Below are 17,982 nucleotides of genomic sequence, written 5' to 3' on the forward strand. Positions count from 1 at the left end.
ATATTTCCCCCTTCTTCCCCTTCTGGAACTTTTAACAGGCGTAAGTTATTCCTCCTTTGAGCGTTTTCTAAGGACTCCATTTTTTCTTGGAGTCCTTGTTCCTTCAGTCTGAGATCCTCAAGCTTTTTAGTATGTTGGGTAGCAGACTTTTTTAGTTCTGCTACTGAGGATTCTAGATCAGTGGTTCTAGCGGCCAAAGCATCGAATTTCTCCTTGATCTCCTGCTGATTAATTAGTGTTGCTTCGAAACCACTTTTAACCTCATGACTCAGGGCTTTTAGCATTACTATCACTGACTGATCTATTTCTGAAATATTTATGGGGACTGCAGATAAGCTGTCCTCGCTGTTAGAATTCATTGTATGTGTTAGAGCTTCTTCTCCAGATTCAAAATCCTTATCCTCAGAGCTACGTATAGTGTTTTGTTTCGGGGTTACTACAGGGTCAGAGGCTTTCTCAAATTCCACGTCCGAATCCAGCCCCTCCAAAGCTTGATACTTATTGGTAGTTTCCAAGCTGCTTATATCTACCCCGCCTAGAGCCTCTTCCGACAATTTAAGTTCTAATACTGAAGGCACAGCTTTAAAATATGCCTTCAAGGAAGGAGGTGGTTTCGTCTTTTCAGCTATTTTCTGAGCTTTAGCACCTTTTTTCCCAGCTTTTTTTTTAGATTTTATTTTGGATTTCGATATAGCAGCAGGAGGTGTGTCTAGAGGGTCATTTAGATTAAATTGCTTCCCCCCCTTGCTCCTAAGAGTATATCCCGGCACTCTTCCCACTATATCCTCGTCTTCATTTTTTGTCAAATGACATCACTTGATATTAAAAATGGCATCACTGACTCAAACTAACAGTTCTTTTCCACATCTGTTTGCACATTCCAAGCATAGCGCTCAACCATCATGGAATATGGCACAGCACTTTTAAAGAAAATGTTAGCACTTTGTGTGCATCTGGGCATTTAACGGTACTGGGTATATAATGGCCTTTTGTACCCAAGTAATTTGAGTGCAGGGTCTGTTGGCATTAACTGAAACTGGGCACTTTACTTTCACATTCAATCAATGAAGATATCTGTTGCCTTTTCAATAGATTTTATTTCCCATGTGATCACTTTTAGGGCACTGTTCTAGTCCTTTGCAGTGTTGCCCTTTACTAATATGTTTGCAGGGGCATCTGAGGCTGTAACTGGAGCAGTGTGGCAGGGATGCATGGACAAGGAATCGTTTTTCTACCCTTTGGATGTTATGTAAATGGGTACTTGATATAGCGCAGCAACTCGCCCCCGAAGAGGTATCTTGGCGCTGAGGCAACAGACAAACGGAGAAGCAGCCATTAGCAACCAGGTTTTGAGGTTTGTTTTAAAATCTAGGAAATCAGTGCATGCCCGAATGAACAGGGGAAACCTGTTCCAGTGGTAAGGTGCAAGATGAGAAAAAGGCTCGTTCACCGTACCTACATGTTCAGATATGCCGGGGGCATAGAAGAAGTGGACTCTTTGATCTCAGATTTCTAAGAAGATCGAGAATGAGTTTATCCTGTAGATACTCGGGTCTATTACCTGACAGAGCTTTATAAGTCAGGCAGAGTTGTTTGAATAGTGCTCTTTTCCTTATCGCGAGCCGGTGAAGGGCTTTGAGCAAAGGAACTGAAGATATGCCTGGCAGCAGTTTTTTCACCAAACGAGCTGCAGCATTTTTGTACCACCTGCACTTTAGATAAAAGGGACACACTGGACACTACAACAAGAGCATTACCATAATTAACCCTTTCGATGCTGATGACGAGCTCAGCTCGTCATCACCCACGGGTGTCGTGTGCTGATGACGAGCTGAGCTCGTCATGGTGCCACTAAAATGGCATTTTCCAGCACAGGGGGGGAAAACGCCCAGCAGCCATGTGGTTAAGGTGGCTGATTTTCAAAGCCTGGATTAGGGTTGTTCGAGATTTCCGCAGAAGCCACTGAAAAATCCTTTTGAGAGGAGCATTGACCTGACACAAGTCACAGGTTGAGGTCACCTGGTTGTTCATTGTTAATTTATTATCTAGCAGAATATACACGTTTCTAGCTGAGTTTCTGGGTGAAGGAACAGGGCCAAGCTCAGCAGGGTAACATTCAACACATTTGCCATAGTTCTACTGAGTACAAGATCAAAATAATGATCAACCACACAGAATATATCTTAAAATATCACCCTCAAATTGACCTTTGCATCAGTTTTTCAGCTTTCCCAATTAGTCATCAACAAGATGCGTACGTAAATATTTTAAGTCTTTGTATTGTACAAAAGTATTTTGTTTGTTTAATTTAGTGGGGCATTTATAAAGTGTTCTAAGAAAAACAACAGTTCCCTTTTCTTAAATTTTATAGAGGTATAGGCCCCTCTCAAAGATTTTTACCACCCATATCAAGGATGAACCGTATGTTGTAACCAGAGTTGCATCAAGATTGACAAATTTACAAATCCAAATCTATGTCACCTCAGACCTAGGCGATGTAAAAGAGTATATTCATAGTTTTTTACACAACAAAACGGCTGGGCAAGAAATTATAACGACCGTCTATTCCAGGATCGTAATTGAATGATCCAGAGAACATGACTTGCTGATATAAAGAACTCGCAGGGGTACAATAAACGTAGACGTTACCCCGACTGAAAGATATGGCAACAAGAATCAGAATTTATTTTAAAGAATTACGGATATCGCCCATTGACAAAAGCGAATCACTGAACTACCAAGTAGTGATTTTAAATTTGAATTCTTGTCCTGAAGAAGGTGACAACCCACATCACCGAAACGCCGCGTCGACACATTTCATTGTTCTTTTGCATTGTTTTTGTATTTTTAAGTTGTAATTATGATGATTGAATAAATGTGATAGACTTTGTTTTTAAATCTATATGGTCGGTAACATTATCAAATAAAGAAATTCTTTTTTATTAACAAAACTCTCCTGTGTACATGCATATTGCCATTAGTTTAGTGTTGTGTAAAAAACTATGAATATACTCTTTTACATCGCCTAGGTCTGAGGTGACATAGATTTGGATTTGTAAATTTGTCAATCTTGATGCAACTCTGGTTACAACATACGGTTCATCCTTGATATGGGTGGTAAAAATCTTTGAGAGGGGCCTATACCTCTATAAAATTTAAGAAAAGGGAACTGTTGTTTTTCTTAGAGTGCCTAATAACCCTATCCCTTTTCTCTGAAAGGGTTTCTCCTTAATATCTTTACAATAGCATTTATAAAGTGTGCCATAGAGCCGGAATATAGTGACACGGCTTAAATAATAGGATATGGGCAGAACATAGGAGTCACAGTAAAATGCAATCATAAAAGAGTGTGAAGGGGCGGATTTTGAGTACTCGAATGAATTACTTCAACCAAGGTGCAACTCTCAGGTGCTGTAAATCCCTGCCATTGCTCAGGCAGCTGGGATTTCTAACCCTTTATCTCCATCACATTTCTTCACTCCAGTAAAACATCACAAATTAGATTTTTAGCCCAAAAGGAAATCAAATATATAAAACTATCCACTTTACTTACTGAGGTAGGGGCAGCAGATATAGAGAAGCTGCTGATCCACCAATGGAACATAATCCTGTAAGAAAAGTAAAAAAGACATTCCATTGGGCTCTTTCAGCTGCTGGTTTGAGAGACTTTACTATGCATGCAGAACCAGAAAAGGCAATGACAAGTGATCAAATACAGTGATCTTACAGAAAAAGCAAAAGGATGAGAACATTTTACTTATCTGTGACCGCTGCCCTACAACTTTAGCATCTTCCCTAATCACAGGCTTGTTTAATAATTCTCCTGTCTGAAGAACAGTAGTGAATACTTATAGCAGCTTCTCAGTGGCATTAAGAAGTGAACTTCCAATTCTCACGTGTTTATTATTATTCATACAAGTATTTAGTAAATTGCTACTTGTCACTTTTAGGTCCACTACAGAGTGTTTAATCCTACAGAGAACAAGGGCTGCAAGACAGCACAAGTGTGGTGATCTGTAATCTGTACTTTATGCTGCCTGTTGTCATGCCATCACGGAATACTGTGATGTCACCTATGGGGTCGCTGGGGATTCCACTCTAGTGTTCCTTGTGTGGCAGTTGCAGCTGCTGTGTCTCTTCTACAAGCTGGACGGCTCTCTTCTCTACAATAAACCTACAACTTCCATCATCTGTCTCCGCCTCATCTTTACACTGGTGACAAGGATGGTCAGCTGTTCTTCAGCTGTTTTCAACCTTCAAAAGGACATCCTCGTTTGAATCGTTTCGAAGCTCAGGACCCTTTTATCTCATTTGTCCCTACAAAACTCGACACTCATGTGAGTAAATTTATAACTTATATTGCCTGCTGTACATGTAGAGAGCCGTCACAGCCGCCGGACTTTCATTCATCTTTCTCGCGGTTTTATTGTTACACTTCAAATAAGTTTAAGCAGCGCTCTTCATGACTTTTTCATATGCCAGCCAGAGGAATTTAACTAAACATTATCTGGGCCAGCTGATCTAAACGAGGCTGTCTCTCCGCTTTTGAAGCCTTTCTTACCTCCCGTTCTGCTCTTCCAGTGCTACGTGTTTTCTCTGCTGCTTATTCCTCTCGTCTCGACTTGCTCTCCATTGTGATGACGTCGTAGAATTTTCAGCGTACTTCAGTCAAGCGCCGTGACGTCTCTACGCATGCTGGTTGTCATGGCAACTTGCAATCGTCACGACGTTCACGCTGTATGCCAGCTGTCATAACTACTTAGAATCCTCACTACGTTCACGCTTGCAGCTTGTACGTCACAAAGAGTTGCTCGTCACAAAGACTTCACTAATCTTCATTCCTGCTGTTCGCAACCAAGTGCTCATTCTTCCTGACGTGCACAGCTGATCAATCCAAAAGCACTTGTCTTCGCTGATGCACACAGCTATTAATTCTCAGCACTCTTCATTTACACGCTGATGTGCACAGCTTTGGTACACACAAAATGGCATTTTCACACTGCAGAAAAGAGCATTTTCACGCTGATGTGCACAGCTTTGGTACGCAGAAAACGGCATTTTCACGCTGATGTGCACAGCTTTGGCACACAGAAAACGGCATTTTCACGCTGATGTGCACAGCCTTGGCACACAAAAAAGAGCATTTACACGCTGGTGTGCACAGTTTTAGCGCACAGCAAAGAGCATCTACACGCTGGTGTGCACAACTTTAATTACTTTGTATCTTGATAGATGCAGCTCTTATTTTGAAATTTCTCTACATTATTGATTTTTATTTCCTCTTTAGGTTTTAGTTGTACACTTTTCAAAGATAGTTTCTTCTATAGTTTTTCTTATTTCAACTCAAAAAAAAAAAGGGGATCCACAATGCAAAGTGTCACTCCTCCAGCTCCTTTCCTTCAGACACCTGGTGATCCTCCTCTTGAATGGAAACTCTGGTTAAGATCTTTCATGGCTTACTTGGGTGCAATTGATGGTTTGAGATATCGTGCTGAAAGGAAAAAAGGTCTTATGTACTATCACCTTGGTGTTGAAGGTCAAAATGTGTTTGACCATTTACCCCCTTTTGTTCCGCCTCCTGGTGAAGATCCAGATGAATTCGACATAGCTATAGCAAAACTGGACAAGTATTTTGTTAAAACTAAAAACATGGTTGTCCATCGCTACAAATTCTTCACCAGGGCTCAAAAACCTGAAGAAAGCATTGATACTTTTGTCACAGCCTTAAAAATGCTCGCTTCCAAATGCGAATTTGATAATTTCACCTCACAACTTATTAGGGATCAACTTGTTGCACGTTGTTCATGTAAGCAAATTCAAGGGAAATTACTAACTTGCAAAGATCCTACTCTGGATAAGGCTATTGACATAGCTAAGAGTATAGAGACATCTTTGGAGGATTCCAAACAATTGGAAGTTGCTCTCTCCAATACCTCCATTTGAAGTGCAGTTTCTACTAAAACACCTGTTTCCACTAAGACACCTAATTTTATTCCTCGTGACACACGTGGCTATTTTAGAAGGATGGGAACTACTGGTACTAGAAGACCTTTTATGCCTAACAGACAATTCAGTCAAAGTACTTTTTGTTTCAGATGTGGCTCTTCTTACCATGTATCCAACTTCAAAAATTGTCCTGCTGCCAACCAACAATGCAGCCAGTGTGGCAAAAATGGTCATTTCTCAAGAGTTTGTATGAGAGGTAGAAGAGGCAGTGTGCGGTGTGTCATGAATGAGAGCGATTCTTCTCCTGATTTAAATTCTCCAGAAAACTCAACTGAATATTTAGAATGTGATGTAACTAGTCAAGAGTATGTAGTCGTTGTGAAAGACAGTAACAATGCCAATCAAACATTTCATGTCCCTGATCCCGAAGTTGACACTATTATTGAAAAACATCATGTTCAATTACTTGTAGATACTGGGGCTCGTATCGCCATTGTTTCCCACGAAAAATACACTCGTTTTTTTCAAGATAAGTGTTTACTTCCTCCGGATGTTCTCACTGTGGCTTTTGAAGGGAGCAGAATTAATCTTTTAGGTTATTTTTGGGCTGAAATTGGTATTTTTGGAAAATCTATTAAGGGGAAGGTTTATGTTGCCAAGCGAGGTATTAATGTTCTTGGTCTCCTGCATCAAGCTGAATTTGGCATTATCATCAAACCTGGTTTACCCAATCCTGTATTCATTGAAGGGTGCAATCTCTCTTGTTCTACTTCTTCGATTTCTGTTCCTGTATGCAACATTTTGGATGGTAAAGTGTGGGAAAGCAAGTATGAGAAAATATTTGAAGATCGTCTTGGTAAAATCACCAATTTTCAGCATTTTATTAAAGTCAAAGATAACATTATCCCTGTTAAACACAAACTGAGAAATGTCCCACTCAGTATTAGAGAGGATTTGTCGAAACACCTAAAATCACTATGTGAACAAGGAATTATTGAAAAAGTAGAATCCACATTATGGCTTTCCCCCATTGTGCTTGCCAGGAAGAGGTCTGGTGACCTTAGGATGTGTGTGGATTTGCGCAGTCTTAACAAGGCCATCTGGATCGATGGCTTTCCTCTTCCCCGTATTGAAGATTTGATAGCAAAAGTAGGTTCTTCCACTTGGTTTTCGAAACTTGATCTCAAGGCAGCTTATCACCAGATTGAATTGCGTCCTCTTTCGCGACATCTCACTGCTTTTGTTACACCTGATGGCGTATTCCAATTTGGTTGCCTTCCTTTTGGCCTGGCTTCTGCCGCTGCTGGCTTTCAGCGAATCCTGTCTGAAATGTTTGAGGAACTTTCAAATGTAGTCGTCTTTCAAGATGATATTCTTATTTTTACTCAAACTGAGGCTGAGCATGAGAAAGCAATTGACCATGTCTTTAACATTTTGGAACAAAGAGGTGTAACTTTACAGAAGAGCAAGTGTGTATTCAAAACTAGAGAGGTAGAGAGGTAGAGTATCTTGGTCACATCATTTCCGAGAGTGGCATCAAACCTAGACCAGGTTTAGTTAAAAGCATTATTGAAGCTCCTGCACCCTCAAACAAAGAACAGCTGTTGTCCTTTCTTGGTCTTTGTGAGTTTTACTCAAAATTTATGAAAGACTATGCTAAGACTACTGAATGTTTCAGACTTTTACTAAAAAAGGGTGCCACCTTCAGTGGGTCTGATGAGTGTGAAAAGGGCTTTCAGCTTATTAAAGAGCATATCACTAAAGCTCCTGCTCTTCAGCCTTTCAATGGTAATAGAGAAACTGTGATCACTGTTGACGCTTGCGAATATGGTTTAGGAGCTGTCCTTTCACAATTGGCCTATGGCAAGGAATTAATAGTGGGGTTTGCCTCCAGGACTCTTCGTCCTGTTGAAAGAAAATATTCCGTCATAGAAAAAGAGCTCCTAGCTTGTGCTTGGAGCGTTGAGAAATTCAAATCTTACTTGTGGGGTAGACCGTTTATCCTTCAAACCGACCATCGACCACTGGTCGACATTTTGTCAGGCAAAAATATCAAACGTACAACCGCACGGTTGGCTAGGCTTTCCACTAAATTATTGGAGTTTAACTTCAAAGTCATTTATATTCCTGGTGGTAAAAACAAACGGGCAGACTGTTTGTCCAGGCTACCCATACAAGATCCTGATGAAAATGAGTGGGAAACTGAAATTGAAGAATGTTTTGTGGCCAATATTAAACATTGTACACGTTGCAACACTAGTGACAAGGTTCTGGTCTTAGAAGGTGTTTGTGATTCCATTGTTCCTCCTCCTGTCAGAGCTTGGCAGAAAATTGGCTTGGACTTTCTAGGTCCATTTCATGTTCTTCCCAATACTTCCTGGTTCTTGTTGATCACCTCTCTAGATGGGTTGAGGTTGAACCTATTAATGTTCCCAACTCTAAAAGTGTCATTGATTGCTTAAGTAAAATTTTCTTGAGGGAAGGTTGTCCGAAAGAAATTCTCACTGACAACGGAGTACAGTTTGTTTCTAAGGAAATGAGTGTTTTTTTGAATAACTGCTGCATTAAACATACTAGAACTCCTTTATACCATCCCCAGAGCAATGGCAAAACCGAGAGGTTCAATAGGGTTGTTGTTGAATGTGTGCAAGCTGCTTTTAGGTCTAACAGCTGCATTTTTCAAGCTGTAAAAGACCTTATATGGTCTTATCGGATTTCCCCTCATGTTGCCACGCGTTTTTCTCCCTTCGAACTTATGAGAGGAAGAAGAGCTTGCTCCCAAGCTTTCCCTTTTTGGATGGTTAAAAGTTTCCACCGCGGGTGTGATTTAGAAGAAGTATGGGAATGTGCAAACAAGAAGTCTTCCAATTCATTGCCTAGTAATGTGAAATTAGGAAAGAAGTCTCTACACAATATTTGTGCGGGTGATTGGGTTAGAATTAAGAATCCTGTCACTGTTAAGAAGGGTTTTTCAAAATTTCTTGAATCTCAGCAAGTTGTGAAAGTTCGCAAAAATGCTGTTAAATTGTCAAACGGCAACTGGTGGAGCACATCTCGTGTTGCTAAAGATCCTTCTTCCCGTGCAACTGCACTTTCCCCTAAAATTGTTAATGTTGGGAATGGTTTCAGGAAAAGCTCTAGAGTAACTGTTAGGCCTAACAGATTTCGTGATTATATCTAATTTGCTTATCCTAGTTGTTAAACTCTGTATTTTTAGTGTTTTTTTTGGGGGGGAATATTGTTTTTTTTGTTGTTGTTTTTTGAAAAAGGGGGGAGGTGTGTGGTGATCTGTAATCTGTACTTTATGCTGCCTGTTGTCATGCCATCACGGAATACTGTGATGTCACCTATGGGGTCGCTGGGGATTCCACTCTAGTGTTCCTTGTGTGGCAGTTGCAGCTGCTGTGTCTCTTCTACAAGCTGGACGGCTCTTTTCTCTACAATAAATCTACAACTTCCATCATCTGTCTCCGCCTCATCTTTACAACAAGGCAGTTAAAAAGCTGCCAGATACGAAGGACAATCTAGCACACATTGATTGAAGATCCAATGACAATCTTCCAGTTAAATACATTTTAATTTATGGGCATGGCTTTATTTTAATTGAAAAAGGAAAACATCCAGCATTGCAAGGACCTCGTTTTAGGAGCCCTTCACGTATGCCTCGGAGAAGCAAACTTTGTAATAATCACCCAGGGGGGCATCTAGACTTGCTCTTTGTGGACACATCTCTGAAAATCAAGTCTAACAATGTCCACTGGGATACCAGGGTCAGATCGCAGGAGGGGGAGAAGGGCACGAAGGAAAGCAAGAAAGCATTTAACTCACAATGAAAGAAACAAACTTCTCTGTAGAATCAATGCAAAACCAACAGCTGCTGAACTACACACAGTTCTCATGCACACATCACTGGCTGCACATGGGACAGCCATAAGGATCTCAGTAAAGCACACTGCTTCATCAAGTTCTTAATAATGATTGCAAGTTGTTATATTCCCTCTATCTAGATATGAGCACTTGTTTGAAGAAAAAAAAAAAACATGAACTCCCCCTCGTGTTGCATTTGCAGTTTTGCTAGAAAACGAAAAAGCAAATAGAGTCCTTCAGATCCCACTACAGCTTTGGAGCTCTTGCCTCTACAGCTGCACGGTGAGGTAAGTTAAAGGTATGTATGAAGCCGTGGAGAACTGGAGGTACGTTTTTTACCACAACTGCTTTGCTTAGTTTCCCTTCAAAGCGAGAATTTGAAATTCCATTAAGGTGGAAGGCAATCGAGTAGAACACCAGTGTAATGGTAGAGTAGAAGAGTCTGTTCCCTTAATAAAAAATAAAATCTACTCAAATTTGGCAGTGTTACGGCATGGAACTAGATGATGAAGACTGGCCGTGTCCTCCCCGAAAGAGGTTGCGATTCCAGCACGATTGAGGCGAGTTCAATTGAAAATATTACATAGGGTTTATATCACAGGTCCACGTTTGGTCCGGATGGGACTATCTGAAGATGGTTTGTGCAGGCGAGGGTGTGGTCAGGTGAGCACGTTCCTCCCTATCCTCTGGGAATGTCACTATATGGTGGAGTATTGGAGTGCGGTACATGATGTTATGCGAGAGGTACTGGGGGTGACGGTGCTACCAGAGCGAGGAGATGTCTCCTTAATATTTGGGAACCCACAGATTTAAACACAGCACAGACCAGGTGGGCCACTCTAGGGGCAATGATAGTGAAACGAAATATAGCACATCAGTGGGGATCCAAGAAACCGCCCAAGCTTGAGGAATGGAAAGAGAACATGGACTGGTGTATGTTCCGGGAGAAGACTGTCTATCTGGCCAGAGGCCAACCTCGTAAATGGGTAACTGTTTGGGGGTCGTGAAATTGATACAGGGGAGAGATTTGCATACCACCGGTTGATGTTATTTTGGATATGCCTGCATCCCAGTGACCCTTGTGTGAAACAGTATTTCGTCCCCGCCCTCTCTTTTCCGATCCCCTCAGTTATTATTGATACGATATAATATTATGTGGGAATGTTTAACCTCAGTACTAGGCACTCATTTTGATGCCTTGTTTTAATAAAGAAGAAATATATTTAAAAGAAATTTGGCAGTGTTCAAGCTCAGATTCAGGTTGGATCAGATTTCTTGTTTTCACAGAGGCAGCAAAGAGTGAGATGATACACACACAACCTATAACTTGACGTAGTTCCAATAATTAATTTTCTTTTCCATTTAAATACTGTTCAACAGATGTGCGGAGAGAGGGTAGGCATGTATCCTAGTTACTGCACTTTTCGAGTGATGGGCTAAAACTCAACATTAGTATCCTTTCATGCACGTCAATGCAACTAAATGCACAATTCTGGATGGCAAATTAATTTTAAATACTGATTTTTATAATGAATATAGTCATAACCGATATATTGATAATGTTGTTCTTCAAACGATTTTATTTAGATATAGACGTGTGTTTATTAATAAAGTTCAGTTATGTCACATTTCGGCAGAGACACTATTTTATTAAAATGGATGCAGTTTTTTTGCTCGGTTAATTTTGCTCATGCTAATTCCCCGTCCCAATCAATGTCCCACTGCGTGTCTTCTCCCCCCACAGTTTTTGCGGAGCACAGGAGAGCATGTGTTCTAAATGAAACGTTTTCATCGTGTTCCTAAATTAACTATTTCTTTGTCTGGAAATGTTCCATATTGTGGTGTATATCTCCAGACTGCATTATTGCTGAGGAAGCCAATGGAAAATGATTTCTACCTTAGAAATGAGTTGGTGCTATAATATTTCTATGACAATCACCAGTCATGCCATGCTGAATTTGCAGTTTTAGTTTATTACAGATGCGTACAATGTGAGGAATACTCCCTGGTTTTGGGGGCAAGCATTAAGACTTTACCTTTTCCCCTAGAGAAGGTGTTGGTGTTCTTTTTCAATACAACAGTTACATTTAGAGACTTTTTGTTTTCTGCACAAAACTATATCCGATTAATGATAGACTTCCCATTCTATTAGAGAAATTCTTTGCTGCTTATTGTGATTGTGATTTATTATGATTTCTGACTATGTGTTCTGTATCTGAGCCTTCGTGGGATTACAGTCTTATTCTCTGTATTACCCAATATGAGATTTTGTAATAAACCTTTTAACTTTACATCAGTCTAGAACACAGTGCGACTCTTATTGCTAGATCAAGGCTTTTGAAGCGGAGCTGCCAGAGTGAATTTTGGAATCATCAAAATATTGGGGCGCAGGTAAATATTGGGGTTCATGTAGAAAGTGGATCAAAAAAGGGTACACTGTGCAAAGAGTTCAGGCAAACCCTAAAGGAACTACAGTGGCACAAATTACACCTCAAATGGTCTCTTTTGTAGTAGTGTGGGCGAGCAGTTATGCATATCAGAGGGTAGTGGTAAGCATTCATAACACAAGCATCTGTGCCCGTAAATACGCTTGGAACCATGTATAACTGCCGTAGGGAATATCAGTCGCGACGGGCACAGCTGAGGGCGAATAGAGCAGAGCCACCAGCAATAGCAATCCTGACTTACTTGCTGCAAATCACTTCTTCAACGCATGGGATCTCTACCTTTATAAGCTAATGTGACTCACAGATGATACAATTTGACGGCTCTCCTTGTCAGTAGGGACTGTAGATGAAGGAGCCGTAGAATGCTGCTTCTTGGCCGCTGTCACCACAACAGAGTCCGGTACCGGGTCAGATCTTAAAAATGCCAGATCCGAGTCCGGGGGCCTGTATTTCTTCTGAAGCCGTGATGGCGCCGACTTCACCGTTGCCGGTGTCAGAAACAGCTCCATGGCCAGTTCCTCCAGTCCTGGAACCAAAGGCAGCAAAGGGTGGGAGAGATGCCTGCGCTGCAATGTTTCAAAGATCACAGAGATGGAAGGAGTGGGTACTGTCAGTGTGATCCCTAGCTTCGCTGCCCCCCTCAGCAGCACATCTTGGAAAGTCACAATATCGTCCACTGGCGACACTCTCGTAGGGGGAGAGTCCGATAAAGTGAGAGTGTATCTCCTGTCACTGGACGAGTCCGTGTATCTGGACCGTGACCTGTCCCTCCTTCGACGATGATGAGACCTCGTTGAAGATTTACGCCCACTGCGAGAGCGATGTCTTCCTCTGGATCTTGACCTCGGCTTTCTGGGCCTCGCCGGAACCACCGGCACAGGAGGTTGAGGCAACAGAAGAGGCTGAGCCGGAACCAAAGGCTGTGGAGGAGGAGGAGGCGGTGGCGGAGGAGGAGGAGGAGGATGCAGTGGAGGAATCTGCTGCGGTAGAACAGGAGGCGTAGGCGTCTTGGGCCTAGAGGGCGAATAGATCCGGGTATAATCAGAGTCCGGTGACCTAACAACTCTCCTCTTCTTACGAGCATGCCTCGGGGAGGATGCTCTGGAGGCAGACCTCTCGGAGGACGAGCGCCGGCGCCGCCGCGACCGGGGACTCGCTGATGATGATGATGATACGCTCACCACAGAGGCACTAGACACTGTCCTGGGCCTTGACTTCCTCTTTGACGACGACTTATCCTTCCTCGACGTCGACCTCTTTGACGTCGATGAACTCCTCAACGTCGAACGTCCTTGCCTTGACTTCGATTTTCCTCTCCTCGACGTCCTCGCCTTGACGCCGACTTTTCTCTCCTCGACGTCTAACGTCTCATCGGCCTTGATGACGACCTGTGGTGTCGCCTCGACGACGAGCGCCTGCTTCTTCGGGACTTACCATGACGTCGATGGTGTGTCGACGCCGGTGAAGTCCTCAACGTCGACCTCGTCCGAGGTCTCAACGTCATCCCCCTCGACGCCGCTTCGACCCAGAGCCCTGGGTCGACAGGGAACGGATGGTAGTCATACTTCTCGACGCCGACGTGAAGCCATCGACGTCGACCGGGACCATTGCCATATCTGGGCCTTTTCTTGACTTTGGAGCCCCCCAGAGGCCGAAGCACGGGCAGAGGATGATGACAGAGTCCCTCCACGCCCAGAAGTCCCACCTAGTTCTTGATGTCTCCTCTGTTCCAGGCCTTGGAGACAAATCTTCTCCCTGTCACACAGGGTCCTCCTAGAGAAAGAGTGACAGAGATCACAGGAGTCAGGGACATGGGTGGAAGGGAGACAGAGTATGCATACTCTGTGGGGGTCAGATTTAACCTTCTTCCTACCACACTCAGGGCACTTGTCGAATAAAGCTGGCATTTCGACAATATAGAGGTGGCTAAACTGGTCAAAAACACAGCAACTGGAAGAGGAAGACCCAAGACGTCGAGTGAAACACTCAAAACACTGGAAATCTAAAAAAATTGAAGATATACCAAAAAAGGTAGAGCTCAAAGCTCCAGGGTCCTGCTAGCAGGAGCCGGAAAAAAGAACTGAAAGTAAAAGGCCTTTGGCTGTTCCTTAAAGGCACTGTATCCCTTTTCCAGACACATAATGGCAGCCTATGGGGCTTGTCTGTCCAACCCTTCCTCTCTAGCATTACAAAGGATTTTTGTGAAGGGGAGGTTCTCTAAGTGTGAAACCTTACAAAGTGTGTTAAATTTAATATTATTTGGCTATCCTTTTCGTTTCAAAATGCTTTATTCGGTTTGTACAAGTACAACCATGTAGCAACATACATAAATACAGTTTCAAATCATATTTATGTAAGTCAGATAATGAAACAATTAAAATTACATCAATATCCATGCCAATCTTGTTTTGGTTCAATAGTAGTATAAGGTATGTCTCATTTGAGTACAAAGTTAGATTTGGTCACTATATACGTTTTAGCAGCAGTTGTTATAGAAATAGTTAGTGCAAAAAATGCCAATGTAAAATGCAAAATCGGAAAGACCTATTAAATGCATAAAGTGCTATTGACATGTGCAAATATGCAGAATTAAAGATAAAGTGCAAGGTCTGTTTAATCACTTTAAACATTTTAGCAGCAATTTGTTTACAATAAAGGTTTGTGCAAAACGCCAGTGCAAAAATGCAAAAACTGAGAGACAGTCATTACCATAAGGTACTTTCGGCAAGTGCAAATATGCAGAATAAAATATAAAGTGCATATAAATAGATACACGTGCAAACAATGTAACTCAAACAATAAGTCATAGATAGGATAGAACACATTCGTGACATGAGATGTAACAGCCAGGGGGTATACGAGGGGAAAGAAGTCATATAATAATTGATTTCCTATGCCGGATACGTTTTAAGATATAAGTGGCCACACGATAACACACATCCGGGGAAGCCAAGTCAAACAACAATTGCATTGCGGCTCTTGTATTGCGCATGTTATGTTCTAAAAATAATTGCTTTAGATAAAACTTTCTAAAACCAGTATAGAAATTACAAAAAAGTAAAAAGTGGCAGATGCTCTGTTTAGATTTCTCATCGCATGAACACAGACATATCCCGGGTTTTTTTACTGTAGGGAAAGCCACTAAATGGTGGACTATCCCCAGCCTCAGGCGAGCTAGAACAAAGCGATGGGAATTAATGCTGACAGAGGTAAGATAGGAGGGGAGACCTGTGCTAAGGTTGTACTCCATGTATAATTTAAACGTACTTTGCATTGCATACTCCTTCATTCTGGTCCCTTTTACATGGTCTAAGTAAATGGATTTGAGATCACGCTTTGTTAAAACTGATTCTGTTAATATATCTTTAAAAATGTCCTGACCAAAGAGGGTCTTATACCAGGATTGAATGTGTTTTAGCCAGGGGATTTTCGAGTGACAGTCAAGTTTAATACAATCCATAATTACTTCCTGGGTGAACCTGGTTTCTTCTTTAGCCCATATGGACCGCCATGGAGACAGGGGACGCAATGCAATCAAATCTGTAACATAATTTATGCCTAACTCTCTGTGAGTAATCTCATTTGAGGCAGAAACGGGAAGGCATAATAGTCGTTTTAGGTACTTGTTTTCCTCCTGCTGGATGGACAGGGCAATCTGAGGATTATATCCCCATATCCCTGCTCCATACAGGGCAGAGGACATACACCTTGAATTATAGATGGAGATCATCTCTCGGATTCTACGGCCCCCCAGTTTAGAGGCAAACCTGAAAATGCAATTTACATTTCTGGTCATCTTCAGGCCAACACAGGATTGTTCGTTTACCCATCTCCCATCTCCTGAAAAGGTAATACCTAAATAACAGAAATGTTGGACAGCCTCGAGTTTATCCCCATCTAAAAAGAATGTCTGGTTTTTCTTCATTTTCTTTCCACAGGTCATAGTCATTGTCTTGCCCTTGTTGATTTTGAGCTTCCTGCTCTGAATAAAAATATGGAACTTCTCAATTAACTTTTGCAGCCCGTTCGCGGTCCTGGAAATCAGGACCGCGTCGTCCGCGTATAAAAGGACGGGTATTTGCTTACCATTAATGATAGGGGCATCAGCATAAGATTCTTGTAAAAGTTGGTCAACCTGATTGATAAAAAGGGAGAATAAAAGAGGGGCAAGCACGCACCCTTGTCGGATCCCTCTGCCAATTTTAAAAAAGGGGGTACATTCACTGTCAGTTCCGAATCTGACCTTACTTGAGAGACTACTGTACATTCTAGCCAGGAGGTGGATGATTTCGGGCGGTGCGCCCATGGCAAGTAGTATTGGCCAGAGCAGTGCGTGTTCCACCAAATCAAATGCGGAACTTAGATCGGCAAAGCACATAAACAAATTCCCTTCCTTGGCTTTCGTGTACTTGCCGATAATAAGTTCCAGGTTCACGCACTGCTCCATAGTTCCTAAACCCCTTCGGAACCCGTACTGGATAGGAGAAAGAATGTTATTGTCTTCTGCCCAGGACTCTAGTCTCACCAAGAGTACACGACTCAGAATCTTTAACGACGAGTCCAAAAGTGAAATTGGGCGATAATTTCGTGCTTCTGCCCTAGAGCCCTTTTTGAAGAGTGGCACTATAATAGATTGACCCCATGAAGTTGGTAACTTATCTTCAATTGCAGCATTAAAGTAGTGGGTCAAAATGGGGGCCCATAGGGTAATCTCAAATTTGTAAAAGTCCACAGGGACCCCATCCGGTCCCGGGGCTTTCCCCCCCTTACTCTTCTCGATTGCCTCAATCACCTCGCTTAATGTCACAGAAAACAATAATTTCTCCCATTTAAAACAGGTTGATATGTCAGTTAAAACATTGGAATTAGAAACAGAAGTAAAACCAGAGGTAAAATCAGAGTTAAAAATCCCTGTGAAGTGTGCTATCCAAGCCCGGCAACTGACATGCGAGGTTAGTTCAGGAATATTGTCGTTCTTCAAGAACGGACTATTTACAGTGTCCCAAAAAAGTTTATGATTTTTGGTATCTGCGGCCAGATCTACTTTCGCCCATGCCTCGTCCTGCAATTCCTTCTTCCTGGTGGAGAGTGCAGTTTTGTAGTTGTGGCGCTCTTCCCTGATCTTACTAGCGTCTCTTGGTGTAGCATCAAGTGAAGTTTTCAGCCTTTTTAGTGACTGAGCACAATGGTCATCAAACCACACCGCCTTGACCTTCCTTAATTTCCGAGCTTTGTGTATCAAGGATTTCTCAATCGTTTTTGTTATAGTTAGGAAGTTGGATAACAGGGTTCGTGGGCATGGTTTAGAGGACAAGCAGTACTCAACCTCTCTGCAACAATTTGTGATCACGTTGGCAACAAATTGAGTGGGGTCAACTTTTATCCATTTCACCCTCATCCCATTTGGTCTTTCTGCTGCAATGTCCTGGATTGGTTGGCCATAGGTGTTCCTTTTAGTTCCCCAGCCCAATAGTTCAACGGTTACACTATTATGGTCACTGACCGTTTGTTCGATCACCCAAACATTTATGTAAGCTACGGAGCAGGATATCATAATATGATCGATGAACGATTGGCTGTTTCTCCTATGAAATGTCGGACACCTGACATTGTTTATGTTCTTGTTACATTCTAGGAGGTCCAGGTCATATTTGGCAAGTAGGTTATTTAAAGCACTGCCATAGTTATTGTGCGGGAAATGATTATATACACTTGTTTCCCT

The 17,982-nt window shown here is 42.1% G+C and overlaps 1 protein-coding gene across 1 annotated transcript in view; it reads right to left on the reverse strand.

The window, feature by feature from the left end:
• The window catches only part of CDAN1 (codanin 1), a 232,752-nt gene that overhangs the window by 55,194 nt on the left and 159,576 nt on the right, over window positions 1–17,982 (reverse strand). The window contains exon 17 of the mRNA XM_086937098.1: window positions 3,554–3,608. Coding sequence (XP_086793224.1) covers window positions 3,554–3,608 — 55 coding nt within the window. The remainder of the gene's footprint in view (window positions 1–3,553; window positions 3,609–17,982) is intronic.

Source organism: Lissotriton vulgaris, chromosome 9, assembly GCF_964263255.1.
Source record: "Lissotriton vulgaris chromosome 9, aLisVul1.2, whole genome shotgun sequence".
Classification (NCBI taxonomy): domain Eukaryota; kingdom Metazoa; phylum Chordata; class Amphibia; order Caudata; family Salamandridae; genus Lissotriton; species Lissotriton vulgaris.